Source organism: Mustela erminea, chromosome 13 (assembly GCF_009829155.1).
Source record: "Mustela erminea isolate mMusErm1 chromosome 13, mMusErm1.Pri, whole genome shotgun sequence".
Classification (NCBI taxonomy): domain Eukaryota; kingdom Metazoa; phylum Chordata; class Mammalia; order Carnivora; family Mustelidae; genus Mustela; species Mustela erminea.
The window spans coordinates 48905885-48918905 of NC_045626.1; the positions used below are offsets into that span (position 1 = coordinate 48905885).

Below are 13021 nucleotides of genomic sequence, written 5' to 3' on the forward strand. Positions count from 1 at the left end.
GTTTGACTTTTGTGATCATTTTGAACAGTTGGACAAATAAAATGTCTGAAAGATGTAAATAATTCAGACTTCAATTTAAGATTAGTGGTGAAGAATTTTTTAAAATGGAAAAATAAATTGAATAACAGAATCTTTAAAAAAAAGGAAGGGAATCTAATAGCTAGAAGAAACTTTGATTATCTGAGGAAGTAGTTTGAAACTAAAAGCAACTGAGCCAATTTTTTTCAAATTGAATCACAGGTAAAATCCCAATCTATAAACCAATAAGTAGAAATTTTTTTATGCATAGAACCATGGAGCTCTATAATATAATATAGATTTGAAAAACTTGACTAAATTTGTTTTAGTTGTTTAATTTGATAATGAGAAAACTGAGCACAGTAGAGGAATGCGATTTAGATCACATGTTTGAGGACACAAATAGGATTGAATTTTCAGGTGTTCTGATTCTCAGCCCAGCATTTTTTTTCTACAGTTACATACTTTGAACATTAGATCATTTGAGAAAAAAACACTGTGAGCAGAGAAAAAAGTCAAGTCATCCCAAAGTTTTGGGAATGATTTAAAGTTCTCTTTAGAGATATTTTGTTCTAGAAGCAACTTCGAATGACTGAAGAGTCTGGGCTTTATGCCAGAAGCCATGAAAATAGATCATTGTCTGTTCGTGTGGAGTACAAATCAAATAGAAGGGAACAGATACCATATGGTACTCTTAGATTTTATTTTCTGAACAAAAGGGAATGAAAGCATCAATTAGAACATAATTATTCAAATAGTGATAGTAATTAGAAGTAAGTAGTGAGTGGTAGTGTGAGTAACAAGTGTGGCTTCTGTCAGAGATGGGGTGGCTTTCTATTCAGAGTATGTTTTGTCAGCAAATTGATATCTATATTCCAGTTGTAGCTGCGGAGTTTATCTTCTACTCCTTTGCTACATAAATGTCAAAACTCAGTTTGTGAAGTAAGTCATGGGGATAAAAGGAACAGCATAGGGAATATAGTTAGTGATATTGTAGTAGTGTTGTATGATGACGGATGGTCGCTACACTTGTGAGCATAGGATAATGTATAGAGAGGTGTTGAATCACTGTTGTACAGCTGAAATTAATATAACATTTCATGTTCACTAAAATTAAAAAAAACCCCTCAGTTTGTGGAGAATTATATTGAAGAATAAGAAAATGTAATTCTGGGGCACCTGGGTGGCTCAGTGGGTTAAGCCTCTGCCTTCAGCTAAGGTCATGATCTCAGGGTCCTGGGATCGAGCCCCACATCGGGCTCTCTGCTCAGCAGGGAGCCTGCTTCCTCCTCTCTCTCTGCCTGCGTCTCTGCCTACTTGTGATCTCTGTCTGTCAAATAAATAAATAAAATCTTAAAAAAAAAAAAAAGAAAATGTAATCCTTTGGAGTAAACTAGTAGAATAGAGATTCTTACTTAGATCACATTATTTTTACCTATAATATTGCTTTTATTGGAATGTACTTTGGATTATACTCTTTCTCTTGAGGTGCATTGTGAGAAACCATCCTATGAAACTTGTGTTAAAAATTTTATTTACATTTGTAAATTCTTGAATATTTAAAACATTCAGAATACTACAGTCACTAATATACTTGTGTCTACCACCCAAATTTGACAAAAACTAACATTTTATTGAATTCTGGTTTTTTAAAATAAGGAAAGTACATTACAGGTACAGGTAAAAGCCATTATTCTCCCTCTTCTTTCCATTCAGCTCTCTTCCCAGAGTTAAATGTGTTTGTGAAGTTGGTGGGGATCTTCTCATTTTCTGTTTTTATTAATTCACTGTGTATGTGCATGTATATCCAGAAGGAATACTTAGCAGTGTTTTTGTTTTAAATGTTTTCTGTGTGTTTGTGATGTTACAGTATTTTAAATGTTTAAATGTTAAATGCTAAAATGGTGTGTGTGTGTGTGGTTTTTTTGGCAACTTGTTTTGTGTAGTCAGCATTTGATACTTACCAATACATGGGTATTTTAATAGCTGTAAATGAGTATACCACAGTTTATGTTTTCCTCTTCTAAAGCCCTTTCAGGTTGTTTCTGTTTTCACCAATACCAGTGATAATGATTACTTTTACAGAGTGGCTAGGGAATTGGGTAACCATTCAGCTGAAGATGTAGTTGTGTCTGCTGTGTCCAAGAAGTTCTGCTAGGGCTACAGAAGAGGAAGCGTTTCCTACTTTTAAGGAATTTCCATTATAGCAGTCACTTAAGAGATTTTTCTTCTTGCCATGAGCACTAAGAATTGAGGTAGTTTAGTTTAACCATCATAATAGCTTTAGGTTAAGAACACAATAGCCTTTGGTGAGCACTGCCTCTTTGTTAGTCAAAGGAGAGCTTCAAACAATTGTCACCACAATCTACACTGTAGTTTCTCTTATTACCTACATATTATAGGTGAGGAGAGTGAGGCTTAGAAATTTAAGTACCTTACCTGAGTGACTTATAAGTGGTAGAGCTAGGATTTAAACTGAAATTGACTGGCTTCAGTGTCTCACGGGGTTATACTAGGGGAGGAAGGAGAATATAAAAACAAATCTTACATCATACAAAATCTTTTTTCTGTGGCTGCCTTTAATTTTTATGTCAATTTTAGCAGTACTGAGAAATGATGGTTGATATGGCTAAGCATTTGATAGGCCTTCTTTTAATTCTTTGGACTGAATTTAAATTATTTGAACATGGGGCATGTAGGTGGCTAAGTCAGTGAAACATCGGACTGACTCTTGATTTTGGCTCAGGTCATGATCTCAGTTCTAGGATTGAGCGCCTTGTCAGGCTTCTTGCTCAGTGGGGAGTTTGCTTGAGATTCTCTCTCTCCCTCTTAGCACTCTCTCGGTCTCTCCTGCTCTCGCATGCTTGCTTTCTCTAAAATAAAGAAATCTTTAAAAAAATTACTTGAACTTTATGAATTTTAAAGCCCAGTTATATTATGATTTATTTTTTTAAGCCAGTAATTTGCTGAATTCCGTCCTGTTTAATGGAGATTAATTGGTAATTTGTCATTGTTATTTTTAATTTTTCTGCTTTTTCAATGACAAAAATCATTCACTTTTTCAAAAATATTTAAAAATGTTACATGTTGAATGTAATAATCACAATACAGATACAGCCAATGTTAACAGAGTGTGGAGTTTTGTGAGGTTTTTTTTGTTGTTGTTTTTTTGGGTTTTTTTTTTTTTTTTGGTAGTTTACTGAGTATGAGCTTTGACAGTGTTCTGATTTAGGGAATCTTGGGAATACAAAGATAAATATAATATGATCTTCTCTCTTAAGAGTTACAGAAGATGAGGGTACCTGGATGGCTCAGTTGATTAAGCTACTGCCTTCAGCTCAGGTCATGATCCCCGAGTCCCAGGATCAAGTCCTACATCCGGCTCCCAGCTCCATGGGGAGTCTGCTTATCCCTCTGACCTTCTACCCTCTCATGTTCTCTCTCACTTTCTCTCTCTCTCAAATAAATCTTTAAAAAAAATGGGGTGCCTGGGTGGCTCAGTGGGTTAAAGCCTCTGTCTTTAGCCTAGGTCACGATCCCAGGGTCCTGAGGAGCCTGCTTCCCCCTTGCTCTCTTTCTGCCTCCCTGCCTACTTGTGATCTCTGTCTGTCACATAAATAAATAAAATCTTAAAAAAAAAAAATCTTAAGAAAAGAGTTACAGAAGATGAATCAAAAACAAATAACTAATTGATAGTAGTAATAAGGACATGAAAGAGGTAGAGATGAAATAGATGGAGAATTATTCCAAAATTGGAAAAATGGCGTAGGGAAACTTGGAGAACACTTCATGGTGTTAATATTTAAGTAATGAGTTGAGTTGATACGGGGGAAAGGTTCTACATCAGCACTATCCAGTAAAAATGTAAAGTGAACCACATATACTACTTAAAATTTTCTGTTAGCCACATTAAAAAGAATAATACACTGGTAAAATGAATATATTTTATTTAATCTATTATATAAAAATACTGTTATTTCAGTATGTAATCAATTTTAAAAATTGAGATATTTTACTTTTTTTAAGTCTTAAAAATCTGGTGTGTGTTTCATATTTACAACATAGTCTCAAAGCAGTCATACTAATGACCTTTTAAGTGTTCAGTAGTCAGATGAGGTGTGGCTACTGTATTGGAGAGTGCAGATTTAGATAGATTGAACAGGCAGATATAGAATATATCTATGGGATTTGCAAGGCTTTCAGTGTAGCATGAAGGGAAAAAATGGGAGTTGATGTTAAGAGAGTAGATGTCGGGAGATCAAAATACTTTTAAGGTGTATCAATGTGAATTACTCCAACTGTGAAGAATTATCTTAAATTTTAGTATGCTAAGATTCATTGGAAGTATCTTGGGATGAGTCCCCAAGGTTTATATGAAAGAAATATTAATGTTTTGAATTTTGTATATTTAGAATTTCAGTCTGTGTTTGGAATCCAAGATTGAAAACAATCCAGTGGGAAATACCTCTACTGTTTCGGCTCTGCTCAGCCAAGCAAAAATTGATACAGGGGAGAATAAATTTCCAGGTAAAAGTTTGGAAATACTTTTTGGGTTTCTCAGTGTTCAGAAGTATTTTTGTCACCATGATAGAAAGCAGTACTGAGGGGCGCCTGGGTGGCTCAGTGGGTTAAGCCGCTGCCTTCGGCTCAGGTCATGATCTCAGGGTCCTGGGATCGAGGCCTGCATCGGGCTCTCTGCTCAGCAGGGAGCCTGCTTTCCTCTCTCTCTGCCTGCCTCTCCGTCTACTTGTGATTTCTGTCTGTCAAATAAATAAATAAAATCTTAAAAAAAAAAAAAGAAAGCAGTACTGATTACCATATAGGCCAGTTAAATCCTTCTGAGCTATTGTGTGTGTTTTTCAAATGTGTGATTATCACCATTCTTTTTTGTTTTTTGTTTTTATCTTTACTACCATTCTTTGGGGTAGAATTGCTTTTCTTTCTTAGCTTGTTTAAATTACTTAGGTATTAAAAAATAAAATGGCCTGGATGATCAATAAGATTGGGTCCAAAACCAAAACAAAGCACATTAGCCAAATGTCAACTAACTTGGATAACTTTAACTTTTCCTTTAGAAAATCCATTGTTTATGTTTTAAATGTTTTCCTAAAACATTTTTGGGTAATGAAGTATAAAAATAAAGTACCAGTTTACATATATTGATAAATTGTAAATAAAAAAATAATAAATTAAGATTCTTTGACTTACTACCAAAAGTTCTTTTGTTTATTTTAAATATTTTATCTTTCTTATGACTTACTTTCTGGAGAAGTATTACTTAATGAATTGCATAAGTTAATGGTAGGAGCTTATTTTTCAAGTACAAAGACTATTTGTGTTTTTCCACTTCAGATTCTTATCTTTAACCCTTGATTACTCACTTTTCCATGTTAGTGGTTCTGTCTTTGAAAGGATTTTTAAATGCTGCAGGGGCACTGGCTGGCTCAGTTGAGCCTTACTTAAAAAAACAAAACAAAACACAAAAAACACAAGGCTGCAATTTGGGCAGTTATGCCATACAAAGACTTTTTTATGTGTGACCTTGTAAAAATTTTTTGACAATACATTGTTTGAGCTGTTGGATGGGGATTTGCTCACCTTTATCAGATGAAGCCTGAGGTAATACAGAAAAGGAATTCCTAATTCCTGTTTCTCCCTGCTAAAGGAAAGGTATACATGGAGCAATATGTTGAGGTCAGATAATGTCTTTCATTGCATGTTATTAAACTTTTCTCTTAGTTGAGGAAAGGGAAGTATATGATAAATGTACTATTTATTCACTGGAAAAAATGAATTATTGCATTATTTATTAATGTGATTAAAACTTTAGAAGCTACTATTTAAAAATTTCAGTATAATTAACATAGTTTTGTATTAGTTTCAGGTATGCAATATAGTGATTCAATGATTCTACACTTAGTGTTCATTGTAAGATACTCTTAATCTCCTTCACCTATTTCACCCGTTCCTCTACCCACCTCCCCTGTGGTAACTACCAATTTGTTCTCTATATTTAAGAGTCTTTGTCTCTTTTTTTTCTGTTTTGTTTCTTAAACTCCTACAGATGAGTGTAATCACATGGTATTTATCTTGCTCTAACTGACTTACTTCATTTAGCATTACAACCTCTGAATCCATCCATGTTGCAGCTGGCAAGATTTCATTCATTTTTGTGGCTGAGTAATTTTCCGTTATATGTATGTATATATACCATTCTTTTTTATCCACTCATCTATTGATGGACACTTGGGTTGCTTCTACAATTTGGCTATTTTAAATAATGGTGCAATAAACATAGGGGTGCATGTATCTTTTTGAATTGGTATTTTTGTATTCTTTGGATAAATACCCAGTAGTGAAATTACTGGGTCATACGGTAATTCTGTTTTTAATTTTTTGAGGAACCAGTGTACTGTTTTCCCCAGTAGCTCTACCAATTTGCATTCCCACCAACGCTGCAAGAGGGTTCCTTTTTCTCCACATCCTTACCAACACTCACTGTTTCTTGTGGACTATAATTTTTTTTAAACATGCTATGTTCCCATTTCCATTAGGAAATTTACATTTAGAGTGTGTATAATGATAAAGGCGTTTTCACAGTTTGCTTTATTATTCAGTGCTAGTGATTGGTGAATCTAGAAACACACTGTTAATCTACCATTGGATCTCTTAGTGGCTCTGTAGAGCCTTGCCTTATTCTCCTTTTCTGAAGAGTGATTTCTAGAAAGGGACTCTAATTTAATCAAATGGTTTTTATTAAAATTAAAACATTTAGTGCATTGTTCTCTTTTTTCTTTATAATGATTTTCAGCTGTTAGATGGAGAAGTAGTACAAAGCTTAATGTGTAACTCACTTTCTTGATTAAATTACAGGTTCAGCTCCCAAACAGCATACTGTACTCAGTAACCAAACATCTAAGACCACTGATAACAGGTAAGACATTAGTTTAATATAAAAATAAATATGAGAATCGTTAGAAGATAAACTGAGCCTTTTACAATTTTTGTTTATTTGAACAAAAGTCAGTTCAATTTGGGCATTATCCAGTCTCCCAGATAGAAAGGAGCTCCAAGATAGAAAAGATCTCCAAGCAGAAAGGCGTGGGCATAAGGAAGTTATAACTGGCAAAAAAGTGGGTTGATTATTGCAAAGTTACTTTCCTTTGGGAGAGATGGCAGAGGTCTTTTAGGCAAATTACCTAACTAGTGCTAGTTAGGTGATTCCTAACTGACTAGTTTAAGTTTCCATTTCTTGAAGGACTAAAACTAAGTCCAAGTTTGGTAATATGGAGCTTAGCATAAGGAATTCCATTTTGGACCTGTTGTCTTGTTTTTAATAGAGCTTAAGGATTTAATACTTACACCTTTCAAGTTTGGGGTATTTTTCCCTAAAAACTTGTGCTAGTAGTCCTCAGTTTTCCTTGTAGAGAGAATGTGATAGTCACAAGTTCTGTTTTTATTTTACTTTTTTTGTGCCTTTACATGTTTTACAGTTTTGTTTTTTTACTTATGGTATTATAGCATCTTTTTAAAAAATTTATTTTTAAAATTTTACTTATTTTTATTATTATTTTTATTAACATATGGTATATTATTAGCCCCAGGGGTACAGATCTGTGAATCCCCAGGTTTACACGCTTCATAGCACATACCTTCCCCAGTGTCCAAAACCCCACCATCCTCTCCCTCTCCCCCCAGCAACCCTCTTTGTTTTGTGAGATTAAGAGTCTCTTATGGTTTGTCTCCCTCCCGATCCCATCTTGTTTAATTTATTCTTTTCCCACCCCCTAAACCCCCCATATTGCCTCTCAGCTTCCTCATATCAGGGAGATCATATGATAATTGTCTTTCTCTGATTGACTTATTTTGCTGAACATAATACCCTCTAGTTCTATCCACGTCATTGCAAATGGCAAGATTTCATTTCTTTTGATGGCTGCATAGTATTCCATTGTGTGTGTGTGTGTGTGTGTGTGTGTGTGTGTGTGTGTATACACACACACCACATCTTCTTTATCCACTCATCTGTTGATGAACATCTAGGTTCTTTCCATAGTTTGGCTATTGTGGACATTGCTGCTATAAACATTTAGGTTCATGTGCCCCTTCGGATCACTACATTTGTATCTTTAGTGTAAATATCTAGTAGTACAATTGCTGGGTCGTAGGGTAGGTCTATTTTCAACTTTTTGAGGAACCTCCATGCTGTTTTCCAGAGTGGCTGCACCAGCTTGCATTCCCACCAACAGTGTAGGAGGGTTCTGCTTTCTCCGCATCCTTTCCAGCATCTGTTTTTCCTGACTTGTTAATTTTAGCTATTTTGACTGGTGTGAGGTGGTATCTTATTGTGGTTTTGATTTGTATTTCCCTGATATAGCATCTGTTTTTTTTTTTTTAAGATTTTATTTATTTATTTGACAGAGATCGCAACTAGGCAGAGAGGCAGGCAGAGAGAGGGGGAAGCAGGCTCCCCGCCAAGAAGATAGCCTGATGTGGGACTAGATCCCAGAACCCTGAGATCATGACCTGAGGCAAAGGCAAAGGCTCTAACCCACTGAGCCACCCAGGCGCCCCTGTAGCATCTTTTCTTAACTACCTCATTCTGTTAAGTCTGTATTAGATTTTACTGTGTGAATATTCCATTGTTTATTTAACAGCTCTCCACTTTGTAGACATTTTGGTTGTTTCTAGTTAATTTCTGTCCAAAAAAAAGTTCTGCAGTACACAGAAGCATCTAGGATAAGTTTATAGCTTTTATAAACTTATTAGCCCCAGGGGTACAGGTCTGTGACTCCCCAGGTTTACACGCTTCATAGCACATACCTTCCCCAGTGTCCATAACCCCACCATCCTCTCCCTCTCCCCTCCCCCCAGCAACCCTCTTTGTTTTGTGAGATTAAGAGTCTCTTATGGTTTGTCTCCCTCCCAATCCCATCTTGTTTAATTTATTCTTTTCCCACCCCCTAAACCCCCCATATTGCCTATATCTAGGGTAAGTATTTGTATTACTATATCTAGGATAAGTTTATAGCTATAGCATATAACCTGCATTGCTATATTTTTCTCCAGTGTGTGTCTTTTGATACTTCCAGCAACCATGTTTTGAGAATGCACCTTTCTGCAAATTGCTTGAAGTATTATTTATTATCAACATGTAAAAGTATTTTAAATGTTTTAAAAGCATTCCATTCTCTTTAATATCAGAATAAAATTAAATCTGCGTTATTTTGCTTTCTAGATTATGAAAGCCGTATTTAGGACAAACTGTAGTAACTGAGATGGCTAAAAATTACCAAAAAAACCTTAAAACTTACTCAAATTATAGTAGGTACAGCAGTTTTTTATTTGTTGAAAATTGGTAATTTTCTTGGGTTTTCTCCCCTTGATTTTTATTTTTATTTTTTTTTATTTATTATTATTATTTTTTTTAAAGATTTTATTTATTTATTTGACAGAGAGAGATCACAAGTAGGCAGAGAGGCAGGCAGAGAGAGAGAGAGGAGGAAGCAGACTCCCTGCCGAGCAGAGAGCCCGATGTGGGACTCGATCCCAGGACCCTGAGATCATGACCTGAGCCGAAGGCAGCGGCTTAACCCACTGAGCCACCCAGGCACCCTCCCCTTGATTTTTAAAAGGTTATTCTTTTCCCCCTTACTGTTGAAATCTGTGAGTGTTGTATAGTAAAAGTTTTTTTTTTTTTTTTTTTTTTAAAGGGAGACACCACCAAATCATTCTTGGACTAAGTGTAATTCCCATTTGGAGATAACAATTCCAAAGGACTTGAAACTAAAAGAAACAGATAAAGTTGATGAAAAACAGTTGATCATAGTAAGTATCCAACTTCACCTTTTTGGCAAAGGGTTATAGTAACCATCTTACTTATGTACTTTGTTAAAGAATAAGTTCAACCTTTTTTCAGAGAGCCTTTTTTGTCACCATAAATCATTATGGAAGTAATTTTGGTATCATTACAAATGCCCTTCTGGCTGCCCAGTAGTGAAGCCCTCTTGTCACAAATAAAAACTCAAAATCTCCATGCTTTTAGTTTTATTCAGGACTGATTGATACTTTATTTTACATTTGTGTATTTTATCATTTGTTACTTTCTTAAATATGTACCTTGTTTTAGTAGTTGGTTTAAATATTAAAAAACGGAGCTTAATGCATAAAATGATTTTAAATATCTGTATTTTAGTGTAATTTTATAATTTTAAAATGGTTTCATTGGATGATAAATCAATAGTTAATTTGAAATAGAACTTAACCACTCTGCAGTTTGATGGCAAGTTGTAAAAGAGAGGGAGATATTTTGTTTGATTAAAAATCTAATTTGAGGGAGCGCGAGGGACGCCACGAATTCCGTTTGGAGGCATCTTTGAGCTCGCCGAGTAGACACCATGAGCAAAGCTCACCCTCCCGAGCTGAAAAAATTTATGGACAAGAAATTATCATTGAAATTAAATGGTGGCAGACATGTTCAAGGAATATTGCGGGGGTTCGATCCATTTATGAATCTTGTGATAGATGAATGTGTGGAGATGGCAACTAGTGGGCAACAGAACAATATTGGAATGGTGGTAATACGAGGAAATAGTATCATCATGTTAGAAGCCTTAGAACGAGTATAAACAATGGATGTGTTCATCAGAAGAATCAACTGCTTCCACATGTCCCCTCTCCATAGTACCTGTTTTACTACAATATAAAAATCAGATCGTGTGCATTTTCATATTGAGCTTTTTTGTTAAATAAACTTTTATAATGGCCAAAAAAAAAAAAAAAAATCTAATTTGAATGAGTGAGCACACTATAAAAAAATAAAGGGGCCCAAAATAATAGGAAAATGTACTGTATTTCCATTCAACATTGTCAGTAGGATTTTTTGGAATAGATTATTAATGCTAACTCTAATATAGGGGAATTACTTATTAAGAATTATCTGGAAATTTTGAGAAAGTTTAATCAGGAAGATGTTTCATCAGATTTAATAATATTTCTGTTGTTAATTGATAGTGAAACAGGATAAGAATAGTAGAATCTAGAGCTTCACTGACCAGTATGGTAGCCACATGTGGCCATTTAGTATTTGAAATGTGGCTCATCAGAACTGTGATAGACTATAAGTATAAATGTATTTACTACATTTTAAAGACTAATACAGAAAAGGGATTGTAAAGTATTTCACTAATAAGTTCTTTTTTCTATTTAGTATATGTTGGAATTATAATATTTGGGATATGTTTTGTTGAACAAAATATTAAAATTCACATATTTGTTTTTGCATCCTTTAACATGGCTACTAGAAAATTTAAAATTACATTTGTGGATTGTACTTCTAGTCAAGAGTTGATGGTGATGTTAATGATCATGATGATAGTAGCTAATACTTTTGGAATACATTATTTTATGTATTCCACTCATATTAACTTAATTAAGCCTTAGTTTTTAAAGTATGAGGTAGGTACTATTATTTCCCATGTACCAATTAAGAAACCAAGGAAGAGATGTTTATTCATTACTATGAGTATTGCCTGCTTATAGAGATATTTGTACACTGGTGTTCATTAATCATAATAGCCAGAAGATGAAAGCAATCAAAGTATCCATCAAGGATGAATGGATAAACAAAATATGGTGTACATATAAAATGGAATATTATTCAGCCTTAAAAAAGAAGAAACACTGGCATGCCACAGCATGGTTGAACTTTTAAGGACATTATGCTAAGTGAAATAAGTCAGTCACAGGAAGACAAATACTGTATGATTTTAGTTCTGTGAGGTGCCTAGAGTAGTCAAATTTAGAGACAAAGTAAAATGGTGGTTTCTAGGAACTGGGAAGGTAAATGGATTGGGAACCTATTTAGTGGGTATAGAGTTTCAGTTTTGCAAAATGAAAATAATTCTGAAGATTGGTTGCACAACAGTTTGAATATACTTAACACTACTGAACTGTACACTTAAAAATCGTTAAGATAGTAAATATTACGTATGTCATACCACAATTACAAAAAAAATTTCTAGCTGCCTGAAATTTCATGTAACAATTTGTGAATAGTTTGAATCGTTTAGAATGAACTTCCCTTAAGTTCTTTTTTATTTTTTTTTAAAGATTTTATTCACTTATTTGACAGACAAAGATCACAGGTAGGCAGAGAAGCAGGCAGAGAGAGAGGAGGAAGCAGGCTCCCTGCTGAGCAGATAGCCCGATGTGGGGCTTCATCCCAGGACCCCTGGACCATGATCTGAGTTGAAGGCAGAGGCTTAAACCCACTGAGCCACCCAGGCGCCCGAACTTCCCTTAAGTTCTATACACAATCTTTTATTTACCATTTGACTTCTCTTTGCTGCTTGATCCTAATTCTGAGACACTAGAGATGCTGTTGTCTTAGATCTTGTTTTTTTTTTTTTTTTTTTTTTTTTGGTAGTAATTCAAATTGCACAGTTTAGAATAGAAAGAGTAAAGGGATTATTAATTAATTCTTTTAAAAAAATAGTTTATTTATTTGACAAAGAGCACAAGCAGGGGGACAGGAAGAGGAAAAAGGGGAGCCCGATGTGGGCTCAATTCCAGGACCCTGGGATCGTGACCTGAACCGAAGGCAGACACATTTGACTGAGCCACCCGGGTGCCCTAGTTTATTCCTTTTCTTTTTTTAAGTTTATTTTTATTTATTCATTTAGAGAAAAAGAGAATGCACTAGTGGAGGGGCAGAGGGAGAGAGAGGGAGAGCATCTTAAGCAGGCTGTACGCCCAGCATGGAGTGCAATGTGGGGTTTAGTCTCATGATCCTGAGATAATGACATGAGCCAAAATCAAGAATCAGGCACTTAACTGGCTTTAACCATCCAGGCACCTCTATTAGTTTATTATTCTTAGACTTAGATCACACTGCTGAAAACTTCAGAACAAGAATAGGAAACATTTTGTAAACAGTTAGTATTCTACAGCACAAGTATGAATTACCAGAGAGTAGATGATGGTACTTTGTACTTATTTAATA

At 34.9% G+C, this 13021-nt stretch overlaps 2 protein-coding genes across 10 annotated transcripts in view; both read left to right on the forward strand.

Annotated features, from left to right (window-relative positions):
• The window catches only part of ESCO1 (establishment of sister chromatid cohesion N-acetyltransferase 1), an 85074-nt gene that overhangs the window by 37949 nt on the left and 34104 nt on the right, over window positions 1–13021 (forward strand). For all 9 annotated transcript variants that reach the window (XR_004277896.1, XM_032309423.1, XM_032309422.1 and 6 more), the window contains 3 exons: window positions 4431–4545; window positions 6892–6952; window positions 9732–9846. Coding sequence is in view for 8 of the 9 variants with exons in the window: in XM_032309423.1 (XP_032165314.1) it covers window positions 4431–4545; window positions 6892–6952; window positions 9732–9846 (291 nt within the window). In the remaining variant the exon portion in view is untranslated. The remainder of the gene's footprint in view (window positions 1–4430; window positions 4546–6891; window positions 6953–9731; window positions 9847–13021) is intronic.
• LOC116571457 (small nuclear ribonucleoprotein G) lies at window positions 10356–10802 on the forward strand. The gene has a single exon (XM_032309426.1). It carries the CDS (start codon window positions 10416–10418, stop codon window positions 10644–10646), a length of 231 nt encoding a protein of 76 aa, XP_032165317.1. The 5' UTR covers window positions 10356–10415; the 3' UTR covers window positions 10647–10802.